Below are 26937 nucleotides of genomic sequence, written 5' to 3'. Positions count from 1 at the left end.
CCACATCAAGAATGCTCCCACCACCCACTCTGCTGACCTGTTGGAACTAACTAGAAGCTTCAGGCCTGGATGTTGTTGTTTTATAGACTCTCCACAGCACCAAACAGAAGTATGTGGGTCATGGGGGAGAAACAACATCTGAAACGAAAACATGGGATGTTTTCAATCATAAGATATTTAGAATTTTAAATGGAGGATTCAGTTTGTACAGGTACCTAGTCAAATGGAAGCTTTCTCCTGTAGAAATATACTTGATGATTCAGCTAATACAATTATAAACAAACCATCCTATTATTTCTTATTGAAAAGGCAAAGGTGTCTGGATAAAGCTTGAAGACACTGTTTTACTTGCAATTTGGCAAGAGATTTTGAACTGTATAAATAAAATAAGTGGAAAAATGTATTACAAAGTCCCTATTTGGATATAGAAAAGTGGTTTTTATTTTGGTCATCATTAAATTTATTAAAAAGCTATGAGAAAATCCAGCTAAAAATAAATGGAATATAAGACAAAAGTCATAAAGATGAGCAATGTAATCAGTAAAAATTATTCTGATATGAAGGAGTAAGTTTCAGCAAAGATTTTTTCTTTATATTAAACCAAAAGTAGTAATTCATTAAGAGAGTGGAAGTAAAGAATAGGATATTTGGGTTGTTTGATAGTCCAATTAATGAAGAAGAATAAGTTCCATAGCAAAATGGAAAAATATTAAACTCTTATTGATTTGGCACAAACCATGGATAACAACAACAATAATCTAAAACTCATAAGAAGCCACGAAATGAGGGCCTTGGTGACAAAATGGTTTATGAGTGCTGCCAACTCAAAAATTTTTAAGAAATTAATCAGTATACCAAAAAAGCTGAAAAGTCTTTAAATTTTATAGTTATTGTAAGGAAAAAAACTCAATAGGTATTTTCCCAAATTTGACAATAACCCTAAAAAATTTACCAAAAATAAATTAGGAAACAAAATAATCATTTTTGGTAAACTAGCAATAATTCAATAAAACACTTCAATCAACAGTGTTAGAGGAAAGACTGAATTATCTTTCTGGCCTCTTTATAGGAAAATATTACAAAATTGCCATCTGAAGAGAGAGAAGTTAAAAACAAACAAACAAAAAACGTAGGAGAAACAAGTACTTATAGAGGAAATCAGGTAGTTAATGAACTAAAATGTTATTTTTATGGTTTTGTGATGTTTATGGTGCCAGCATTTTAAATTTAATGATTTTAAATTTAATGACGTATTATTTCTCTGATCATTTTGGATATTCATTAGTTTTTGCAATTTTTAATTTTTTTCAAGAGAGCTCATAAATTGTGAAAGTCTCAGGCTCCACAAAAACTGAATTTATCCCTGCCCTTCTCTAAGTCTTTATGAAGTGAATTGAAATAATGCTTCTATAAGCAAATAGACTTAGAAAATGCTTTCTTCACTAGGGCACCACAGTGCCTAGCACATAGTAATTGCTTAATGAAAACTTGTTAAAGAGAAAATGAAGAGTAAAGCCTATATACAGATAATGGCCAGCAATTATTTGAGACAGAGCTACATGCATGGGAAGGGGGGCTAGGGCACAGATCAAGGGGAACCCTCTTTTTACACATCCCATTTCATTCTTCAGTAACACAGATTTATTGGTCCTGTGATGAACACTCTGGTAGATTCTGAAGTTCTAAAGGTGTATATGACAACCCCTCAAGGAACTCTAAGTCCAGATGAGAGGACAGGACCCATGTAAAATAGTGCCACTGGCGTGGTGAGGGGGCATGGTGGACACCAGAGGAGAGAGACCACCCAGGCCAATGGAGTTGGGACAAGTTCATGGAAAAGTTGTTATGAAGGAGAAGAAAGGAGAAGTCTGGCAAGAGTGGGACAGGCAAGGGGTGGAGGTGGGAACCCATGCAACCTGCTTGAAAGGGGACAGAAAACAAACCACTTGGAGTGAATAGGGAGGTCAAACAGAGTCCTGAAGGGAAAGCTTGAAGCTACTTTGAGAAAATCAACTCTGAAGGCCAAGAATACCAGACCAAGGAGCTTGGCAGAATCTCAGGGTAGAAAAGAACATGCAAAAGGGTTCTGTGCATGGGAGGCGAGTGTCCAGTGGGGTGCAGAACACCTTGTCCTGTGTCACTGAGGAAGGTTGGAAAGAGGGACTCCGGGCTGGGATATCAGAACAGAGGTTACTCCACCAGCTCAGGAGAGAGAATACAGGTCAGGGCTGAGGAAGTGGAAAAACAAAGGAGGACTGGCACTGAGACACAATGCAAGAGAGGGGCTTAGAGGTTGGTTTTGTTTTAACATTTATTGAATGCCTACTATACAGCAGATGCTTTTTCATGGACTACTTCATTTAATTTCCAAACTAATCTGCAAGAATGGAGGCCATCGTCCTCATAACATACGTAAGAAAAGTGGGGCTCAGTGAAGTGAAGACACTCACCTCCAAGCACGAGGAATTCAGGCTGGTTCCCGTGAATACATTTTTTCATGCTTTTTCAATGCACCTGGCAGCGAGGTGGCGGGGTGGGCACAGTTGCAGTAGGGAACGGCTTCTCGGTGTGCAGCGTGGAAACCAAGGGTGAATGGAAACAGAGAGGCCAGCCTAAGAACTGGTGTGGGGAAAGGTGAGGAATGGCCAGCTTTAACGGGAATATTTTGGAGGAAAAGATTTTTAGTTGAACAGCTGGAGGACAGCTTCTTTTTCTTTGTTCTCCCAGCCTGACAAGTATTTTGAGTCCTGGGACGGAAAGAATCATTCTGCAGCTGTCCCTGACATTTTAAAATCTGTTCCCGATTTGGATTAAGTTGAATCTTCATTCTTGGATATGAAAGCTATTGCAAAAAAAAAAAAAAGTTTGTAGAAAGCAGTTCATTTCAGCTTTTCCTCCATGTTGCAACTGACCTTCTTAATAAAAATCTCAGTACAAACAGGCCTCCCTGTCTCCAGTGAGGGAAAATCTAGCAGATAAGATACAGGGCCATCCAAAGTTCCACGCCACATATCTACCTCCAGGAGAGGGGTTCCTCTGCCTGTCTCCCCCAAGGGCTAGGCTATGGTCACACTTGAGGTTAAGCTAATAAAATGTGATAATAATACCGCTCCCCGGTATGTGTTCTCCATTTCCTCCAACTGTCTGAAGCTCTGTGTTTGGACGAAATTCAATCACTGGAGTATGCTCAGGAGAGATATACTTCTGTTCAATAAAGAAGGAAATATTTATGTATTTCCACAATTAACATTTTAGCAAAGACATGTTGATTTATTTAAATATTTCCTGACAAGTCAGTTTTAACATCTTATATTAATCTACCAAAGGCAACTCGCTACAGCTGCAAAACATCTCCCACTTACAAAAATCAAAATAGCTGATCACTTTTAAACTTCCTCTTGCTATAGTAAGAGTGAACATTAAAGAAACACAAAAATGATGCTACTACAACAAGAAGATGATTTTAAAGACCCCGTAGGCATTCTTTAAAGTTTGAGGGAATGATATTTAAAATGAAAGTAACTGTCTTTACTTGCACCAACTAGTTAAACGCTATCTTTAATATTTCTTTTTAAGTTGCAAAATGCTATGTGGTCATTGTAAATGATACAAATATCATAAAAATATAATTCATTCCTTTACTGCCCCTCTCAGATTATTAGACTGTTGTGGACATATAAACTGTTCGGCATAACATTTATAATACTATTCCTAGGATGATGTAAAGAAGTTAAATTCTGCTGTATAGGATCAGCTCAAAACACCTTTGGAAGGTGATGAGCAGTGGTTCTGAAATGCCTGCCCACAGACATGAGGAAGTATATGAAATATTTTTACCAGGCCCAAGCAAAATAAAAAAAATAAGAATAGTATAAATCTCAGTGTGAGATTGCCAACTGTCTTGATTGTAAAGAATTCCGTTTCAATATGAGAATGTGTCGTTCTTCCTCATTTTTTGGTTGTAAACTGTCTTTTCTTTAAAAATAATTGTAGCAATAGTAGATGTTAATTTAGAATTTTTCTTATGTCATTTATTGCAAAATAAAAAGTGATACTAGTTCAGCTCATTTTTAACTATTTTAAACATCTGTACAATTAAGTGGTATTAATTACATTCTCAATGTTGTGCAACCATCATGAACATTTTCAAATTTTTCATCACCCCAAACAGATATTCTATAATTATTAAACATTTCTCCCTCTCCCCCAACCCCTAGTAACCTCTATTTTGCTTCCTGTCTCTATAAATTTGTCTATTCTAGAAGGCTCAAATAAGTTAAATCATACATTTGTTCTTTTGCATGTGACTAATTTCATTTAGAATGTTTTCAAGATTCATCGTGTTGTAGCATGAATCAAAATTGTATTCCTTTTTAAGGATGAATAATATTCTTTGCATGTACCAGGTTGACTAGCCATTCATTTGTTAATGGACATTGGATTGTTTCTACTTTTTAGCTATCGTGCATAATGCTGCTATGAACATTGATGTACATGCATCTGTTTGAGTCCTTGCTTTCAATTCAAGTGTTAATATAGCAAATGGCTGGCTTATTGGACAGCACAGCTCTAGAGCAACCACTAACAATGTAAAACAAGGAAGGAGAGCTAAAAAGCCAAGAGAAGATATGAAATGGAATACTAAAGAAATACTGTATGAATCCCAAAGAATGCAAGAAAGAAAAAAAAGTCAACATATCTAGATATGGCAGATTAATCTTTCATCACCTTCAACTGGAATAGGACACAGGAAAGGACAGCAAGAAGGCTTGAATAATGCAAAGAGTTTTAGTCACAAATCCACCATTAATAAACTTTGTGAACTTAGACAAGAGATCGAATCTTTCTCATCTTTCATTTATTCATTTATTATCAATAGAGCATTATAGTTAAAATGAATTAGGATATTAGCCCAGATGTGAGTCTTGGCTCTGCTATGATTCAACCTTGGACAAATTACTAAATTGTTCAAAACTTAAGTTTCTTAATCTGTATAATAGGTATTACATAACACCTACCTTAACTCCATGTAAAACACAGTGCCTGTCATCTTGGAAGCCTTTAAAGATATTTGTTGTTTATTATTACTATTATTATCCACTCAACTAACTCTAAGGACCATGAACTATGAGTTAGACATCATTCAAGGGTGAATAGCAGAGTCCTTTTCTTCAAAAGATAAGTCAGATACATAATATCTGGCTGCCAACTGAAATGGCTATTATGAGACTGAAGTAAGAAAGTAGAGAGTAGCCCTAGAGTAAAATTATAAATGTTGCTATGTCAGTATTCACATTACGATGTATGATCTTTTATTCTTGGCAGAATACAGTAACCAAGGAGCCCATAAGGATCGTGAATATAGTTCTGATCCAGTCATTCTTTCCAAAAATTAGTAGGCTTTATTCTACCAGTGAATGGGAATAAATGATGCTCATTGAAATTTAAAATGAAGTTTCTACTTGTTCAAAAAGGAACTCAGATCATGTGAATCTTACTCAACATTGGTAGGAACTAGTATTTTATTGACATTTTTCTCTACCAGTATCCTTTTGCTAAGAGTTGTATTCATTTACGTATATGACCCAGTCCCTAATTTATAGAATGAGGTTATTTCCTTAAGAGGATTACCAGGTTTTTAGTACCAAATATATAACAAGCACTTTTTATACATATTCAGTCTAGTATTGTTTTCAAACCTGAAACATGGGTTTAGCATTTTACAGATGAGACTCTATGACTTGCCGAGGTCACACAGTGATCACTGGTAGGGCCAGAACACAGAATGACTCCACCCATTTGATGCAACTTCTCCCTAACAAACTTCCTTTTCTGGTGTGTGCTTAAGAGAAAGCAGTTGCTCTTTTGTATTGGTTTAAAGTATAAAGAATTGCTCCCACATCTTCAGTTGCTCTTACCAAACATATAAAGGCTCTCCAAGGAGACCACATACTCCAGTTGCCCAGGCAAATACAGTATCTTATATTAAAGATTTCTTTTTATTACAATATTTCTATATTGTAAGCACGGTATGTTTTCTGAATAGCATGTGTCATCCTCCAAGTAAACTTAAGTCTGAAACAAATCCCATGGCAGGATTTTCTTTATCCACACCAGCTCATAACACAGTTTATTCAAGGAAAAAGAGCACTGTGCAAAAAGTAGTTAAAGATAAATATTTGTTTAATTGGATTCCCATGAATGTCTAAATTCATCAATCTCTTACTTTCCATTTCTTTTGTTTTAGTTTGATATCATAATAGAAAAAGTCAATAGCCATACACAGGTGTTTACAAAGGAGAAATATAAATGACCAACAACAATAATATAAAAAATGTTAAACTGTATTAGTGCTAAATGAAATATAAGTAAATCTAAGGAGAAACTAATGTTTATCTACTAAATCGACAAAAACAATTTTTAAATACCAATGCCTAGCTGCTTATGAGATTGTTAAATCGTTCAGTGTATATGGAAAACAATATGGTAGCATGTATCAAAAACCTTACAAATCTGGTAACTTTTATCAAGCATTTTACTTTTAGGAATTTACCTTGAGGAGATAATCATACTTGCACAAAATCCTAACAATAAGGAAATTTGCTATAGTATTATCTTCTTATTATTTTGCTATTAACAATCTAAATATCTAAAGCATTAATTGATTAAATAAATTATGGTCAATCCATACAGTAGAATGCTATACAGTCATTAAAAGTCAGGTCATGGATAAGAGTTCCTGGGGGAGAAAAAAAATGGCGTAGATGATAGAGGCTCTGTTCATCCCTCTGGTGACCAAATCAAAGTTGTGACAGAAACAAGGAGCAGCAGCAAGGAAAAATCACCTGGGATCTAGAAGAACAAGCCATACAACTAGGGAAAAATCCGAGAATACACCTTGCAATGGCAGAAGGTAGGACAGGCGAAGATGCAGGGCTGCCTGGTCCTGAGTGGCTGAGTGAGACAGAGGCAGCTGCAGTGGCAGAAGCCTCTTAAAGAGGCTGCATTTGCGAGCGGATTTTCATGGTGACGGAGCTGCTCGCTCTGAGCACCGTGCCCGTTTGGCTGTGCACAGGGGGCACCAGAGACTTAAAAGGAGACATTGTCGGAATGAGGGCCGAGGCAAGACTTGCTGGGTACAGAAGTGCTGGCAGTATCCATTTTTCCATGTTGAGCCCTCCCCCAATACCAATGCACCAGACACAGCGCACCATAGCTGTGATGTCATCAAACTAGATAAGAGAGGTTGCTCTGAAACCCCCACTCCCCCAACTCGTGGCCCCGCCCAAGCTGCATTCAGGTGTATATTCAGTGAATCAGGTGCTCCTTGCTAAGACTCACGCTGGAGGCAGCCTTGGTTTCTGGTGTGGCCTTTTGAGGCAACTATAAGCACAGCATCTGTGAATTGCTTACTGAATCTTAACAAGTGGCTCCAGAGAGTCACAGGCTGGAGCTAAATTTGGCCTGAAGCTGAACCCTTATCAGGACTGTGACACTGGACACCTGTCGGAAACCAGCCGACCAAGTTAAACCAGGTCCCTGAATGGGGGAGCGGGGACTGAGAAAAAAGAGAAGATAGACAGGGTGTAGGAGGGAGAACAGATCTCACAACTGTCTCTCCAAGTTTATTTCTTAGGCTCCTTTTTATACATAATCTGTTCCTTTGTGTATCCCAAGATAACATAATTAAAGTAACATCTTGAAGATCAAGGTACAATCGAAACTCCCTTCAACACTCCTTTTGACACTCCCCTGGTAACTCCTGTTTCTAATCTTAATCTCCCTCCTGGAATTCCTCAGAACCAGCCTTTTCCCTTTTATATGCAAGCAAGCCTCCCGAGATAATCCATGCACTCCTTTGAATTTTGGGAGCTTTAGCTCCCTACAGACACCTACTTCACAAATCCACTCTAATAAGACTGAGAGACTTAGGAGCTTTGCTTAGTACATAGAAACAGATATGGAAAAGCAGCCAAAATGGAAAGACAAAGAAGGAGAAACCACATGAGAGAACAGAACAGAGAACCAGATATAATGGAATCAAGTAACCTAACAGATGCAGAGTTCAAAACACTGGTTATAAAGGTTCTCAATGAAATTTTGGGAAGTGTAGATAAATTCAGTGAGAACTTCAACAAAGAGATAATTAACATAAAAATGGAAATGGAAATTATAAAATGAAGAACACATCATCTGAGATGAGAAGTATATTAAATGGAATAAACAAAGTGAATAAAGAAGAGGATCAAATGCCTTATCTAGAGTATGGGAAAGCCAATCAGGACACTCAATCAGAATAGCAAGAAAAAAGATGCCAAGACTATAAAAATAATTTAAGGAGCATATGGGACACTATTAAGGGTCCAAATATCCATCTGATCGGCGTGCCCGAAGGAAAACAAGATGTTGAACAGCTGTTTGAAGAAATAATGATGAAAAACTTCCCTAATCTGGTAAAAGAAATAAACATAAAACCCCAGGAAGCTCAGAGAATCCCCAAAACAAGAGATCCAAAGAGGCCTCGCCAAGACACATCATAATTAAAATGCCGAAGGTTAAATACAAAGAAAAAATATTAAAAGCAGCAAGAGAAAAACAGATAGTTACTTAAAAGGAAACACCCATAAGACTGGCAGCTGATTTCTCAAAAAGAAACTATGCAGGACAGAAGAGCTTGGCACAAAATATTTGACAGAATGAAGACCCAGGATCTACAACCAAGAATACTTTATCCAGCAAAGCTATCATTTGAAACCAAAAGACAGATAAAGAGCTTCCCAGACACAAATAAGCTGAAGGAATTTATCACCACTAAGCCAGTATTACAGGAAATGTTGGAGGGACTTCTTTAAGAAGAAAAAAGACACATGTCAAAAACAGGAATGAAGAATGGTAACAACTACATTCCTATCAATAAGTAGCTTAAATGGAAGAGAATTAAGTGCGCCAACCAAACGATAGAGTGACCGAAAGGATAAGAAAACAAGACCCCTACATATAAAAAGGAAGGGGATGGGAAAAGATATTGCTTTGATGGACCTAGAAGGTATTTAAGTCAGACAGAGAAAGATAAACACTTTATGATTTCATTTACATGCGGAATTGAAGGAATAAAAAGAACAAACTAATCAAAAACAGATTCACGAATATAATGGACAATTTGGTGTTGATCAGAAGGAAGGGATATTTGGGGCACTGGGAGAATGGGGTGAAGGGTTAAAGAAGTACAAATTGGTAGCTGATGGATGATCATGGGGATGGGGAGCATGGCATTGGGAATGCAGTTAGCATTAATACATCGGCTAGGTGGAGGGTCAGGGGAGGGAGGGTGCAATTGGGGGGATCGTTTTATGACCTACATAGATGTCTACTAATGTACTGTATACTTGAAACTAAATTAAAAAAAATAATTTAAAAAAGTTTTAAAAAAGTAAAAAAAAAAAGAAGTCATGTCATAGAAGGATTCTAAATGACTCGTGTAAGTAGTGCAGTATGTTATAATATATGCGGTTTATACAGTATGATCGTGCATGCATGTGTGTGTGTACTGAAAGGATATTTCACAAAATGTCAATAGTGGTTATCTCTGGATAATGAGATTATGGGTGATTATTTTTCCTTTTTCTGCAGCTTCCCTGCCCCATCTCCCTATAGAAAAGGATTGTCCTGTATATCTCCAAAGTCCTTCAATTAGAATATATATTACTTTAAGAATGTGAAGCAAAAAGAGAGCAAAGGAAACTGTAACATACTCCTGACAAAAGATGATGTCACACTTTAACTACTTGGGGATCGTAGACTCTCCAGTGAGGGAGAGCCCCTTGCTTTGCCTTGCTTGCAATGACCCACTAAGTCCAGAAGTTCAGTCGCCTAGGCTAAAAAGACAAGCTTGTTGGGCCGTACCCATTTTTTTTTTTTATCCATTTTGACTAAAATATTTTACTGAGTACTTATTATTTACTAGGCACTGGGTATACAATCTCAGGGGAAAGAAAGCGAAAAAGAGAAAGAAAGAAGGACAGAAAGAAGGGAAGGAGGGAGAGAGGAAAAGGGAAGAGTTCCTGATATAAAGGAATCTGATCTGAACTTAATGATGGCCTATGAACAGTGCTGTGAAGAGATGAGGTCCACTCAGCTGCCTAAGCTTATTTTAGGGGGAGTTGCCCAGTCGTGGCAGAGCAGCTTTCTCTAGGAAGCAAGCATTGAGCTGAGCTCTGAGAAAGCATTAAGGCAAGGAGGAGGGCGAGAGCATTCCAGGGTGAAGTAATAGCATGTGATGGAGATGCTGGGCAGGAGAGATCAGAGTGCTGCAAGAACTGAGAGGGCCAGGGAGATGAAGTGGGAGAGATCAAATCAGGCAAGGCCTGTGGACAGTTTAGGGGGCACCACTGAAGGGGTTTGGCAGGATGTCCCTTCACAGATTTGCAGTTCAGCAGATATCTCAGTGCCAACCGGAGAATGAATTTGAGGTTGGGTGCCAGGGTGGATCCTGTAAAACCATGAGAACCCTCATCTGAGGCAGCGGCGGTAGCGATGGCCAGGCATGCACAGGACGAGCAATCCTCATGGTCAAATGGAAAGCACTTGGTGATGGACAGACTATTTTTAAGTGACTTTGACTCCCTGATGGGCAGTCTCCAATACTGTAGTTCAAAAGCGTGAACAAAGGAAAGACCAGCTTTTTGAGCAAGAAGTGAAAACTCGGGACCATGGCTTTTTAAAGCAATTAAATTTCAGGTGAGCAAAGGCAACAGCCATGGAAAGCACGGTTTGTCTGACACATACAAAGTGTTTTTTCCTGCTTTATTCATCAAAAACCTTACAATTGGAGCTGACATATTTAAGCTTCAAAGGGAAAGCAAAGAGCCCAATTTCTGAATATTAAGTGGCTTGTCATAAAATTGTCTGACCCTTTGTTTCAGCAGCGTCCAGTGGAGATAGGAAAGGTGCCATCATTAGACTAGTTCAGGAGCTTATCATCTCACTGGACACCTTTCATGGCCTCTCTCTTCTGAATTTTCAAGGTCCTGTTTTCTATTGTCCCCTCGTATTTCTAATTAGAAGATATTTCTTCTAATAAGATATTTATATCCCACATAAGCTCATCCATTTAATCACCTTGTCATGGGGTCTAGGGCCTGGCTTTGGCTGAAGAGCAAAGTTTGTAAACTAGATTACTGAGAAACTCTCGAGCCTGTCACTCAAGTCCTCTTCCAATATCTGATTTCCTTTTGAAATAAAAGTATTAATAAAAACAGTTACCATTTATTGATTATTATTGACTTTTTCAAAGGTAAAGAAACTCACAGAGAAATTGTTATGTGACTTGCCAATACCACACAACAGAGGCACGATTTTCACCCAAGCCTATTTGACTACAAAACCTATTCCCTTTGCATTAGTCCTATTTGCCCCTCCCCCAGCACTCACCTTCCCATCAATGCAATTCTTCTCTGACAGAGAGAGAAGCCTGGGTCAAACCTACTATTTGCAACTACAAAGGCCAAGTCCCATCAGTTTTTAAGTAGTGGGGATAACTTGCTTTGATCTCACTAGAAAAGAGGATAATAAAGCATACAAGCACAGTAAAAAAGAGGCCATTTTTCTTTCCAGTCAAGAACTTGGATTCTCAAGTCTGCCTGACTTTCAACTTGGCTCTACCACATATGTGATCTTGGACTAGGTATTAATTATGCCTCTATTTCCTCATTTGGAGAATGAGGATCACCATAGAACAAGTCCAGTATCCCTTAACTGAAATATTTAGGTACAAGTGTATTTAAAATTCAGAATTTCTTGATTTTAGAAAGGTAATCGGGTATATATTTTATAACACTCCCAGTGGGATCTGGTACAGAACCCATTACCCACTAATCAATGGCATTAATATTTATGCAATAAAATAGTACAATAAAATCTCATCCATTCAGATCAGATTCTTTCACCAAAAGAGTTCAAAAAGAAAATCTTTCCTTTTTCAAGACTTTGCGATTTCAAAGTTACGAGTGGGGAATCATGGAGCTGTGCCTCTCTTGCAAGGCTGTTGTAAAGATTAAATAAGTGAGGGAATATATATTGAAGTGCTTAAAAAAATGCCTGGCACATAATAGGGGTCCAGCACATTTGGCTATTCTTATTTATTCCAAAGGATAAAAAAAAAAAGGCTACTTCAAAGATTACAATTTATATGTCAGAATTATTGCTGAGTAAGATTATTTCTTCAAGGAATAGAAAGCTCTCCTTGGTACCTTTTCAGAAGAATTCTAGGTGGACCTTATACCCACCACCAGGGGAAAGGTCAAGAAACTCTCCCAGGGTCTGATGCAAACAATGAGTACATTATTTTATTCCCACTACCACTTGCCAGTCCAGCAATACGTGCTCTCAAATAATTTGGATCAAATATGACAAGTGCAAATCTCATAATAACCAGCTGAAAATTTGGAACCAGCTAGATTTGGGGGTACATATTGAAGCCTTAAGGCTCAAGCTACAACAGCAAATTAGGACCCCTCTTCATAGCATGTAAAGAACTCCCTTCATTCTTTACCACACTTCTGGCTTCTTCCATAGTGCTATACTTTCAGGTTATTTAAATCACTTTAATCTTAACAAAATGAAATCTTGAGAACATCTTAATTTGAGGAGAGTTTTAGCTGCAAGCTGCTCTTTTGTTCCATGCTATAAAGAAATTTTATTTTATCATTTATACATGATTTATTTATTTTTATTTTTTTAATTTATTTTTTTAATTGAAAAAATTATTTAAAATTTTTCCCCTGTCTACCTCCCCCGCTCTCATTCTCCCTAGACAACGTACATTGGTTCTTTCAGACTAGACCTGCCTTCTCTGAATCTCAGAGAAGATTCTGCCTTAATGAGAATCTGCAATTTGTTGCCTTTTTGATCATTGGAAAATTGAACAGATTGATCTATAAAGCCCACCTCATTTTTCATCCAGCATATGTGTTCCTCAAACAAACAAAAATCATTTCTGTTTATAGTTTATCATAGAGTTTATAGACCCATTTAGGAACCAAGGACTTTGCATATTACATCCCCAGAATAAATAAACATTAGTAATGATAATAAATGGAGCAATAATAAGAAAATTGGAGGAGGTAGTATTTCAGATAGGTTTGCTACAGTTTGTCTATTGGAGCAGACAGTTATTGGAAAGCCCTGATGAACTACCAGTCTAGAGGAAAATTTTTTAAAAGGTTTACTGCAATAGTCAGCTAAAAATATTTCAGAAAGCTCAGTTCAATTTTCTATGTGAACACCATGCAATTTTCAAGAAACGAAGTCTCTTTTCTTTTATTAAACAATTGTACTAAAAAATTTGTTGATTGTCTCCTCCCCCTGGAAAGTAAGCTCTGTGAGAATAGGGACTTTGTTTTGCTGAATTCCTGGCATGTTAGAATGCTTAATAAATATTTGCTGAATAAATAAGGGCATGAATCTGAAGCAAGTAAACAAATAGATGAATTTTTTTTCTGTTTTCTGTAGAAAGCAGACTGTTTCTACACTTTTCTATCAGATACGTATACATAACATATGATACCCAAAATCTAATGTGTTTTCAGGGATCTCGCAGTTTCTTTGGGGGTGAATCTTCCATAAGTCTGGGAGATTGTAGAAAGACTCTACTGAAAAGCTCGGCAAAATGGCACCATCTCTACAAGATATTCATGTAGTCCACTTAACAATGGGTGTGAAAACAGAGTAAAACCCCAGAGGACTGCTAAATAGTGTTACACAGGAAGTAGTGTGGCTTCCTGACTTCTACACACTAGGAGAGCTATTTTTAGGTTGCACTCAATCTAGAAAACAAAAGCAGGAAGAGTTCAAACCTGTCTCTTCCCACTGTCGTGTGGAAGAAACACGGAGAAAGGCCACAGAGAAAAGGAGCAAAATGGCAGGGCTACACAAAGGAAAATTGCTGCCTAATATAATTAATATCTGAGGGGCATTAAAGGAGAGCAGCCATAGTTGAACACAAATGATGATGAAAATGCATTTGCCATTGGAGATAAAGAATGCTATATCACTGGTGTTTAAGAGCAGAGTTATCTGCCATCTGCTGGCATGTGAAATGCAGATAAAATTGGCTGAAAGCCCCTTCCATGCACTGCAGAAGTGCAATGCTCACTCCAAGACTGAATGACTTTTCAAGGGAGCTGTATTCCTATGGCTCTTTGAGTCAAACATGAAACTCTGCCCTTGTCTCAGTTCACATACACACACACAACGTTTTGGGGTATGTAAGTCTCCGCTGAACTAGTGTAGGTGACAGAATGGAGAGGGCTGTCACATAGCACACGGCACAGCAAACAATTTAGAATTTGTTCTTTAAAGAGCTTCGGCTCTTCCCACCTGCAGACAGGCCTTTTCACTATAACCAGCAGCAGACTTTCACCAGCTCACTTCTCCCTTCTTCTCTTCACTTCTTGCTCTCTGAAGCAAAACCTATTCCATTTCATTTTGTCATGTGGAGCAACTTCCTTATGTAGTTAGATGCTTGCCCTCAGAAGCTTACCTGTTATTCTTAAAGTTTCTCCTTAAACATGAATTTTCTCCTTAAGAACACTTTTAGTGATAGCCATCTTGATAATAACATTTTTGCACTTCAAGAAAAGAAAGGCACCATCCCCTAGTAAACCTCTATGAAAAGAGAGCAGCTTCAGACATGGAGGAAAAGAACTATCAAAAAAAAGTAAAAAAGAAATCTGAATGAGATCAGAACAGCACAAGTTCTTTAGCCATAATTTGCTAAAATAATGGAAGTCAATATCAGAGCCTGACAGTATATTTAGTTACCATTTATATATAAAACCATATTTTAAATAACTACCATAAACTGATTCTAATTTTATTCTATAATTAGGGAACAGAACATTCTTGATAAACTCTTTTGTTATCTTTACAAAGCTTCTAATTAAAGAACTTCTCAAAACATTATGGATTGTTTGAACTAGGTGAGCCATAACTGATTATTTTAGTCAAATCCTCATTCTCAATAAGAGAAAATGGCTTACTCCTTATTCATATTTTGGTGTGCTATGTGTTATACAAAATATTGTCCACCATATAGCAAAAGAATACTTTGTTAATAAGAGGATTTTTAAAATTGTACACTCTGCAAGAGATGAAATTCTGTAGTCTAGGGTAGAAATCCTCAAACTGTGGCCCCAGACCAGCAGCATAATCAACACCTGGGAATTTGTTTGAAATGCAAGTTCTCAGGCCCTGCCCCAGACCTCCTGAATCAAAAAGTCTAAGTGTAGAACCCACAATCTGTGTAACAAGCCCTTTAGTTGATGCTGATGCCCGCTCAAGTCTGATGACCACTGCCATAGTGTCACCAGGCCTCCAGAGCTTTTGAATGTTTCTGAATGTCAGTGCAATTCCTGAAGTAAGCTTCATTTCATCGCCAGGTCCTTTGATTCACAAAAATCTGTGACCCAGTTTTAGATGTCATGGTTTCCCTACTGGCAGCCATTCATAGTTCTCTACCAGGCTCACTGCTCCCTGCTATGCACCCTTGGGTCGAGCTGCTAGTATGTTGGTCATACCATGCTATGCAGGGTGGGAGAGTTTAACCTTGCCAGCTCTCCTCACTTACTGTTCAAAGCTCTCCCAACAACTCTTGGAGCACTCAAAGTTCTTAAAGAAAGGCCTTCATGTTTCTGTCCTGGAACTACCAGTGGTGACAATGATTCCACCAGGGCCTTCAACTCTAAACATTAAGCTCCTGGCTCTCACCTCCTGAGTTCTTGTTCATAGCACAGCTGCCTTCCATTCACACAGACCAGGGGCGACCTTGTCCACTTTGTTCTCCTTAAAGCAACTCATCCACCTCTTCTTCCGGGCTCAGCTTTCACCTTGAGTTTTGCAAAGCCAGTGGTTCTTATATTTTAGCATGTGTCAGACTCAGCCGGAAAGTGTATTAAAACACAGAGTGCTGGGCCCGCCCCACTATAGTTTTTGATTCAGCTGGTCTTGCATATAGCCCAAGAATTTGCATTTGTAACAAGCTATTCAGAACCATACTTTGAGAACTACTGTTGAAAGCCAATGGCACTCAACTGATTTGCAGATGAGTACCTAACAAAAAAACCAGACTTGCCCCTCCTTTCTATCCCCAAATGACTAGTCCTTGATGTCTTCCAAGAAATGCAAAGCATCCATCAATTAAGTCAATATATTTGTTTGTCTTTATTGGTAATTAAATTCCACTCACTTCAAAAAAAGTTTTGAGGCAACTTTAAATCATCAGCAGAAATAGTCAATTTACCTAGCGTGCTCAGAGAATTGCTTTTCCTCCCAGGGGAAATAATGTACTCTGTTGCTCTTAAAATCTGCTGGCCTTGGCCCTGATTCCAGTTTTCTCCAGCTAAGGTGGAGTTGGGGTGGGAATGGGGAATGAGAGTTCAGAAATCTTGCTGTCTCTAAGCAGGACAACAGCGGTAGTAGAATTAAGGAGACAGACTCTGGCTTTGAGAAGCAAATGGGATGTGACATTAGTAATCCTGCCAATGATCGAAACAATTAAACTCCTACTCTTAAAAGGGAGTCCCTCACTTCCCCATCCTTTCCTCCCTTGTTCACCAAGCCAAACCCAGAAATAGAACACGCTCACTTTTCAGGTTACTCTCTCTCTACTTCATCTCCAGAGATCACATCTGCTGCTCCCAGAACAAGGCCCTATTCTCGCAGCTAAATAAGTCACTGCTGACATCCTCCTCTGGAAGGTGGAGCTGACACTAGGAGAGAAAAACACCAGTAGGGCAAAAGCCTCATTCCAGGTCCCAAATGCCCAGAACTGCCTGCCAGCAGCAGCCAGGTCCCTGGTCCGCAGCCCACATCAGAGGCCTGCAGAGACATGGGGGCGTGCTAATGGAAAACACATGGTGGCCTGTGGCTTACCTTTCCTGAGTTCACTGCTCCACCTGGGGTAGGGGCGCTCCTAGGAGAGCTGTTTGAGAGGACCTAAGGCATAAAGTCATGTACCACTTTCTAGTTTCTCCCGATGAAAGCAGAAAGTCAGCATCCAACCTACCCCCAACTGAAACTAGCCTCACCCTGCTGATTCAAGTGCCAAAGGTCCTGGGGGAATAGTATTCAAATGTCTCTGCTAACTGCCTTTTGCGTCTCACAGTGGTTCCCTAGGAGCATAAAATATGAGAAGTGAAACTGAACATGTCACCCCTTTAATGAGGGGAGAGGAAGAACCACCCTGAAAGCCCTTTACATTGGGCCTGTTATTTTTCAGTTGGTCACACACAGGCCCTCACCATGAAGGGTTTCACGGCTGCCTTCCTCATCTGGACTCTAATTTTTCTCAACGGCGGTGGTGGCCAAGCCTGGCCCACACACACAGCTTGCAAAGATGGAAGCTTGGAAGTGCTCTACCAGAGTTGTGGTAAGGTCTTTCAAAATATCCATTTGTGTTTGAGGGGAAAGTAAGGCCAACAGATGGGCTGCTGTAGCGCTTAGTCGGGGTGGGTGAAAGGTGAGGAGACCAGCACCGGACACTTTCTCCACTCACGGTGGGCCTGCAAGGGCCATTTGGATCATTTGGAAAAAAAGAGGGTCAGAGGTGGGAAAGATCTTAAAGAGACCCACCAAGAGGACAAAACAGAGACATTGAGAATCTAAATGGAGCAGTTCACTAATACTACAGAACCTGAAAAATAACAAAATGACCAATGAGTCTATCAAATCAAGAAACCTCACCAGTTCAAAATTAAGAAAAGACTCTTCCAATCCCCTGCTCAAAAATAATAATAATAATAATAATAACAATAATAATAATAATAATAATTGTACCCCTAGACAGTTTCTTTAGTTTGCAAGTTGAGTGAAAAGGTCACTTATGCCAAAGAGAAGATTCCTGTCCTTCTTATGACATTCCTAGAGTTTCCATTGCAACAGCATCACTCATTATTAAGCAAAAATTTATTTTGCAACTATTAATGCCTGGATTTTCTCTAGTGCTAGACGTAACAAAAGAGAATGAACCATAATTGTTACCCCAATGGGGCAAACAGATAAACCAACAAAAATCGCAATCTAGTGAGCAGAATGTGGGGAACTACTGTAATGAGTGTCTGAAACAACACTTTGGGGTTTAGATTAGTCTATTAGGGCTGTCATAACAGAACACCACAGATTTGGTGGCTTAAATAACAGAAATTTACTAATAGTTCTGGAGGCTAAAAGTCTAAGATCGAGGTGTCAGCAGCATTGGTTTCTCCTAGGATCTCTCTCTTTGGCTTGCAGACGGCTTTCTTCTCTCTGGGTCTTTACATAGTTTTTCCTCTGTGCCCACACATTTTTAGTGTGTCTCTCTCTTCTTATAAGAACACTAGTCATGTTGGATTAGAGCCCACCCATACAACCTCTTTTACCTTAATCACCTCTTTAAAGGCCCCATCTCCAAATACAGCCATATTCTAAGGTATTGAGGGTTAGGGCTTCAATATACTAATCAGCGGAGGAGGCATAACAACTCGGTCCATTAAGGGGGCCTACATGGTGAGAAATGAGCCTAACCTCAGGACCACATCTTGAATAAAGATTAGAAGGATGGGCTCATGAAAAGGCATGACATTTGTGAAATATGACACTTTGGAGGTTGACAGGAAGCAAAATATTGTTTGGACTGAAGGAGGTGAAAAGGAGATACACTTTAAGCATCTACATTGCCCCCACTGCAAGCTCAGAAGTTGTGGAGATGTTGCACTTGAGCAGATAACTGATCCCTGTAATTGCCACCCAAGGAGCTGCCTCAGAAAGGGCCTGACAATTAGGCCAGTCTTCAAGGTCATTTGTCTTCAGTTTGACTTGACTTGACTCCTTTAAAAAGAAGAAACATAGAACATTAAAGTGCACCCCCCAATATTTTTTAATGTTAAAGAGAATAAATGGCTAGATGCCAGTGTGTTGATCTCATTACTCTTGCTCTTCCTGTGGGGATGGAACACTTTCTGCTGGCATCTATTTATTATGAGCAGGATGAGAAGCAAGACTTGAGATGAATGGACTGGTCAGGATTTGTTTTTCCAATTCATCCTCCCATAAAAGTTTGCCATGACTGATCCACCTCCCTGACCAGCCTTCAGCCTACAGCCAAGCTTGGCACAGCCTTTCAAGTCGCTGCCAGGAGCAACAAGAGGAGCAGATGCATCAGGAAAAGAACTAGATCATTGCACTGGCCCACCTAGGGATAAGTCCTCCGTCTGCTCCACAGAGGCAATGAATGTCAGGCACAAGTCCTGCTCTGGGCACTCAGAAGAACAGAATGGAGGAGATGCAGTTCTCGTCCAACAGTGGTAGGGGTCAGACAATTAAATAACAGGGTAAACGCTCTGTATGAAGGGCTGGAATAGAGGTATGCATCATGTACCAGGGCACACAGTGGTTGGAAAGGATGAGCTTGGAGACCAAATCTGTCTGAGGAAGGGTCATCAAGCTTGAGTTCAACCTTAAAGAATGATAAAAATAGTAACTGTAACATCTCATGTTTATGAAAGGTTTATATGTGACAGGCACTATGCCAAGTACTTTCTATGAATTATTCTTATTTTACAGATGTGTAAACTGAGGGTTAGAAACATCAGGTAACTTTCCCAAGGCCACACAAGCAACAGTGGCAATATTACATCTCTAGTGGCACAGAGAAGGCACGAGGTAAATATTTGTGCAATTAACATGAATTGATCCAAGGCCTGCCTGACTCCAGAGCCTGTGTTTTAATCTTCTAGAGTTTGATCTGAAGTCAGTGGAATAGAGGTCAGGATCAGGAAGGAGGGAATGGCATGTGTGAAGGATGGGGATGTGACCAGGCATAGAATTCAGGGTGCTGAACACAAGAGCGGGATGAAAAATAAGGTGGAAAGAGTGGGCAGAGCTCAATATGATCGTTAATTTTATGTGTCAACTTGATTGGGTTAAGAGATGCCCAGCCACCTGGTTAAGCTTTATTTCTGGATGTATCTGTAAGGGTGTCTCCAGAAGACAGTAGCATTTGAATCAGTGGACTGAGTAAAGCAGATCACCCTCACCAATAGACCTCACCTAATCTGTTAAGGGCCTGGATAGGACAAAAAGGTGGAGAAATGGAAAATCCAATTTTGGCCTGATGGCTGAGTTGGGCTTTATCTCCTGCTTGCAACACTCTTGTTTCTCAGGCCTTCAAACTACATCATCGTCTTTCTTGGATCTCCAACTTTCAGGTAGCACATCATGGGAATTCGCAGCCTCCATAGTCATGGGAGCCTATACCTCATAATAAATCTCTTTCTAGAATACATACATACAAACATATATATGAAATATATATATATATATATTAATATATATATAACATATATATAATATATATATATTACATATGTAATTTCATTGTTTATGTTTTTCTGGAGAACCCTAATACACAAGGAGACCCAGATAAAGTTGGGCTGCATCCCATTGGCAATGAGGAGGACACATTTGGAAAGATCTCTCAGGTAATGGGTAGGAGTGTAGATATTAGACTGAAAGCTGTTTGAGGCTAGAGGCAGAGTTTGTAGTCTGTAGAATCAATAATCCAGGAAAGAAACAATGAGAGCCTGAACCAGCATCGTTTCAACAGCCATAATGTCAGAGGGAATCTTCAGTACACTTTGGGGTTAACAAAGTGAGTCCTAGGAGCTTCTTTAGACATGGGCTCTGCTTCATGTCTTCCTAGCCATTGACTGCATACCCCTCCCCAGATGAAGGTGGCCCTCTCTCCACTGTAGGATTCATAGTGAGGCAGCCCCCAAGGACTTCACATTGATAACAGTGCTAAGGCTACATGTTGTGACACTCTAGCCAGTCCTGGTATTTACACATCCTAAGTGCACATCAGAGGCTTCTAGAATTCCAATATGCACATGGATGTGAGAGAGTTAGCCGACCGAATAGAGGATCCATTATTTTCTAGGCTTAGTGTTTTATTTTTCCCCTCTCTTTTTGTTTTATAATTTTAGTGGGAAGAAGAAATCTTAGGTTAGAAACTGTTTTGAATAATACAAAAACCCTTGAAAAGAAAAAAACTTATAAGCATTCATGGAGCTCTCAATACTGACCAGGAAGTAAGTAAATATTCTGAAAAAGCAGAAGTCCTGCTATGTCCAACTATTAGTACTACAGTGTAACAACCTTTACAAAAGCAAAGAAGGAACAAGAGCAGTCAGGGGACTTTCTTTGGTTAAATCATAAGACAATTCCCAGGGCTAGAAAAATCCCAGGGACCCCCACTCCATGCACATGTCGCAAAAGTCCACCAATGTATTTATTTACACGCTGCCTCTATCACACCAGTACATGAGGTAGATTACGAAAGTACACATGATGAGAAGGTGAACTAGTAGTGGAAGAAGCAGAGTAAGGGGAGGGTGAAGAAGGGGAATGATAAAGCCAGGGAAGGTCAGGATACATACAACAATGAGGCAATGTGAGGGATAAGATTTTGGGATCTGGAGTCAGCAAAATTCATTCCAACCCTTGAGCAATACTAAGTCTCCTGTGCTTGATTGTAAAGTAGCTGCTGTCACAAGTTATCACTTGGTGGCTTAACGTGACACACATTTATTCTTTTAGAGTCCTGGAGGTCAGGAGTCCAAAGTCTGTTTCACTTGGTCAAGTGCCACTCTCTCTTGGAAACTCTAGAGGAGAATCTCTTTCCTTGTTTTTTCCAGCTTCTACAACTGCATCCTTTGCATTCCTTGGCTTGCAGCCCCTTTCTCCATCTTCAAAGCCAACAATGTAGCATCTTCAGCTATCACATTGCTTTCTTCTGTGTAGTATCTCCCTCTGTCCCCCTCTTACGAGGACACTTGTGATTAGGATAATCTCATTACCTCAAGACCCTTAGTTTAATCATAGTTGCTAAGTCCCTGTTGCTAAATAAGGTTACATTCAAGGTTTCTTGGCATTGGACATAGATATCTTTGGGAGCCATTATTCAGTCCACTACAAAAGGAATAATAAATTCACATACTGCTCAGGTTGTGTGAAAATTAAATGCAAAGTATTGTTGCCATTGTTGTTGTTGTTGCTGCTGCTGCTTTTATGGGTTTTTGATAAGGACTGGAGAGCAGAGATCTAGGTAGTATTTTCTGGCCAGAGCCTGAGTGTAGATCGACTAATGTTGTCATTAATGCTGACATCAACCAGGCAGAGAGGAGGATCATAAAAAATAAGAAACCCATGACACATGCCTAAATCACTTCCTGTCCCCCTTTTAATTTCCCTGACACTCAGAGTCAACCTGCCCATTCAAGCAGTTCCTGGGAGTTGTCCAGTGCAGAGGTCAGCAAATGAAGCCCATAGGCCAAATCTCACCTGCTGACCATTTTTGTGTGGCCCGTGAGCTAAGAATAGTTTTTACATTTTTAAATAGCTAAAAATTTGAAAAGCAAAAGTAATATTTGTGACATGTGAAATTATATGAAATTCAAATTTCTGCATTCATAAATAAAGTTGTATTGGAACATACAACTTGTATCATGGCTCATTCATCTATGTCTTATCTTTGGCTGCTACCATGCTACAATATCGAGTAATGCGATTGTGACTATATGGCCCACAGAGCCTAAAATATTAACTATATGGCCCTTTATAGAAACAGTTTGCTTCTCCCTGGTCAAGGTTAGGAAGGAATCTCCGAGCTGTTCACCAGATCAGAGCCTCAAGTTCTAGGTCTTCTGGATAATTGTAGCTATAGAGAGGCTCTGTGGTCAAGTGAACTTGACACCTAAACCACCATGATTGAAAGGAATTTATAGGCTACCTTTGAAAGAATCATCGTTACCATAAAAATCTCCTGCTTTTGCATAACATTTTACAATTTAGAAAGTCTTTCCATTTATAAGGTCTCATTCGACCCTTACTAACAACCCTATGAGGTATGTAGTATGTTTATTTCCATTTCCCAGATGAAGACACTGAAACTCACACATAATAACTATGTTAATTAAGTAACGTCATTGAGCCATGATACAAGCCTAAGTGTCTGACTCCATGCCTAGTGGCATGAAACATAGAGTGAAGACAGGGAGAAGGCACGCCTCAAAAACTAAGTCTTTGTGTGAAGAGATTAAAACCCCAAGTATTCTGTGGACTAGAAAATGGAGGAGGAGGAGGAAGAAGGGAGCAGGGGGAGGAGGAGATTTGTCTTCTGACTCCAGGATTGTTTCCTCTCCCTGCCCCCCACTCCAGCCTCCTCTCTCTGCACACGCTCAAAGCTGGGCCTGGTTGGCTCTCCCCCAGTATCCACCAGGGACCTGCAGCAGCCATAGACGAGAAGAAGCACTCACATCTACATTTTTCAGCCACATGTGCCAAGTTCTCTTTTTTTGCAAATGTGTCTGAAAATGACATCTACCATTCTCTTATCAGTAACAGCATAGTTTTCAGTTAGAGCCCTCTTGAAAAGTTTGGCATGCTTACTCTATAGGGAAACCCTATGTCCTCCACACCTGACATGAGTTTCATCTGTGGAGAACTTGATGAATTGGAAAGGGGGGCAGAGGGAAAGCCCTCTCTCTGGCAGTTAGTTGAGGTCTGTGGGTGGTCCCTATGGGGTCCGGCCAGCTACCCAGGAGGTTCTAGGGTCAGGAGGCCATGGCATCTGGCCACTATGTTTCAAACTTGTAATCAACACCTCCCCTTGAAGGCAATCGGCCTTGTCCATATCTGTCTAAATAGGTTTTGTGTGTTGCTAAAGTTTGCTGCAGGGTGGGTATTTTATCTGACCTCCAAAATGTCCTTAATTACAAAGTCAAAATCAGGTCATGTGCACCTGCATAATCCATCAAGATAGTCAAACGAGACAATTAATCAGGCTTTAAGAATGCAAAGCAATGGTGGCAGCATCTCCTCTAAAATAAAGAGTAAGCAGCAAATGACCTAGCTGCAGAGCAGAATGAATAGGCATGTTGATAAAATGTTCATAGAAAAATTTTTTCAGAACTACTCTGGGAGCAAAGGGTGGGGTAAAAAACTGCTTTCCTCAAAACCTAATACTTCTGAAGTAAATGGAGCATGAGACAAACACAAAAGAAGCAACAACATCAAACTATAATGGTAATAATGGAAAACATCGCAGGCCAAGTAGTCATTTAGCAGCACTTTAAAATATTGCACACAGAAAGCAATTTCTCTCTTAGTTTATTTTCTGAGACTAATAAGGATATAAATAAAGTGCAATTAAAAATAAGTAGGCAAATAGCCAGATAAATAAAAATGCAATTCTAAAGGGTTAACCTAGCTAGCTGCCTTGAGCAGAGTGAGACCTTTTGGCCCAAATGTAAAGACAGGAAGTTAATAAAATGTGTGTGTGTGTGTGTGTGTGTGTGTGTGTGTGTGTGTGTGTGAAACAGAAACAGAAAACAGTTGAGGTTGAACAGGAGCTGGAAGAGAACTAAGTCTTCAGGTGAGTTTCTACTACCAAGCCACTGGGTTCCTCCCTGTTAATTCTCCCAAGCACTTTTAAAAGAGCTGTTGAGTAACTCGTGAATAGGAACCTAAATAGGAAAAAAAGTCGAGAGTATGAGTCTAAGAAGCCTCATCTGTGCAGGCAGAAAACATCTTCCCAGGTCTTTCCATCCTCAAGCAAAATCCCAATGGGCAGTTTTGCTCCTGTTCTGGAGGAGGATCTTTAGAGGGGAAGAGTTGGGGGAGGGCTGTTGCTCAGCTCTGCAGCTCAGCTCTGCAGCAATTTTTGTAGAAACTATAGCATAGACAACACATTCTCAGAGCTGTCACCAGTATGAGGTTCCGATTAAGTCTTCAGACTCAGGCTTGCAGAAGGGGGCGTTCGGGGGACCAAAGCAGCTTTTTTTCTTGAGGCCAAGGAAGGCAAAGGTGAGAGAGCTCCTTCCCAGCCTCAGCTCGTGCAGCTGGAGCACATGGCAGAGGCCCACAAGCACCAAATTCCAGGCAAGGAAGGAACACGCAGCTGCAGAGCCCTCGGCAATATTGATAAGAGCAGTGAGAGGCAAAAAGCAGTGGCAATGCAGGTTATGGTTATATCAGGGCTGGCACTCCCCTCCTGAATCCAAACAACAGGATGGCGAGGATTTTAACTGAAAGAATAGGGTGACTCATCCAGGAACTCTGTGCCATCTGGGTTGAGGTTTAGTCCTTTTATGGGATTCCTTGTAAAGTGGTATCTGAGGCCCCCCATCCAGTAGCTTTGTTCTGGGATCCCAGAGAAGCCATGTGGCATTGGAAAACATACTCTGGGTTTACTGGGAAACAAATATATGCACATCCGTCTGGGTGCAACCTATGGGTGATTCATTCACAGTGGGCAATGTGCAAGTCAGCATCTGCCAGCCTCATTGTGTGGGATCCAAAACGGCATCATTGTGTGTCCCTTCTTGAAATTCTGTGCTGGTTTCCCTCCAGTGCCTCTCTGCCTTGAGGACAGAAGTGAGTGGTAACCAACCCAATGGCTAGAAGGAGAAAGAAAAGGATCCTAGCCCAGAAAGTGCTGCTTCCAAGCACAATTTATAGTTGACAATTCATTCTCACAGACTGCCTGCTTAGCCAAAGTGCTTTCAGTGCGCTCCCTTATTGGAAGCCTGATGTCCCTCCTTATGGCCAGGTGGGAATTGTGCCAGCCCCACTGAGAAATCCAGAATACAATGATCAGGGTTCTCTCTGCCTATTAGCCATTAGAATTTTTTCCCATGGCTGCAATCTTTCTTATTCAAAGAACTCCTCTATATGTGATCAATTTAGTCTTCCTATGCTATATTAAAAATGTCCCTTTATACTACTTGCATAATTAATAAAGCAAAACTTTGTAAATAAAATTAATTTTATTGCTGACATATATACTTTGGTCATGAATTTATTAATAAAATTTTAAGCATTTAATCTAATAGAGCAGATTTCCTTAAATGCTTTAAAAGCAGGCTAAGTAAACACAAATTATCACAATAATTGTTCTACTTATTACCTTTTCTTGAACTAATTTCAAAATATTGATAACATGATTTACATTTATTCCTTTATCATTTTTACATTGATATTTTTCCTTATCTATATTCTTATACCTTCCTGGGGTTATAGTAATACTTAATTCAGTATTTTCCTGGGTGTATAGTATGCTCCAGACCAGTGATAAAGACTATCACCTTAGACCAGCTGAGGATGCAGGTTTTGAGTTACCAATCAATTTTTTTCTGGGCTTGGTGGCTAGTCAGCAAGCTCTCTTTACTTAAACTCATCTACTTCGTCCTGAAGACCTTTTAAGCCCCTTTCTTTCAAAAGTTCCTCGTATCCCCGTGCTTTTTCCTCAGAGTATGTGTTGTGATGTTTTTCATTGTCCTAGCATTATTACACATTATACATTATACATTATACATTAATCTGGTCTGTCAGCATTGCTGGAAACTTACGCCTGCCATGGTAATATCAAAACTGTTATTAGAGGGGTCATGTAGAGTTGGTGAATTTTGTCTGCACAGTTGAGACTCATCTGTACAATATTTAGCTGACTCGTCATCTTAGAACGTAGCACTGGACTGTCTTTCTACTTGTATATTCTATGTGATTGCTGGTGCTAATCTGGCTGTTTTCCAGCTTTCTACCCAATTTTTATATGAGACCACTTGAGATGATCAGTCCCTTCTGTTCTATTTTTTTCTGGCTCATTCACAATTCTTTATCTGTATTCCAACATACTGACAAAGATAGAGAAAATTGCATAGTTCTCTCTGGCCTATCCATAGAAGTAGAGATACTCTGCATCCCCAAAGAACTAGGAACCAGGCTTCGTGCTCCTCTAGTGCTTGAGATGTAACCCAACTTCCTTCCTGTCATTGTTAAGGCTGTGTCATTAAGAAATGCTAGCCAAATAATTATTAAAACATAATCACAAGAGATGAGGTCCTC

General features: G+C 39.6%; 1 protein-coding gene across 1 annotated transcript in view; it reads left to right on the top strand.

Moving 5' to 3' along the window:
• The first annotated feature begins 17252 nt into the window (after positions 1 to 17252).
• Positions 17253 to 26937, top strand: part of LY86 (lymphocyte antigen 86) — a 70000-nt gene continuing 60315 nt past the window's right edge. The window contains exon 1 of the mRNA XM_039869402.1: positions 17253 to 17425. Within this exon, the coding sequence (XP_039725336.1) occupies positions 17299 to 17425 (127 nt within the window). The 5' untranslated portion in view covers positions 17253 to 17298. The remainder of the gene's footprint in view (positions 17426 to 26937) is intronic.

Source organism: Pteropus medius, unplaced genomic scaffold, assembly GCF_902729225.1.
Source record: "Pteropus medius unplaced genomic scaffold, Ma_sr-lr_union100, whole genome shotgun sequence".
In the NCBI taxonomy this organism is placed as follows: Eukaryota; Metazoa; Chordata; class Mammalia; order Chiroptera; family Pteropodidae; genus Pteropus; species Pteropus medius.
This window is presented reverse-complemented; position numbering and strand designations above follow the sequence as displayed.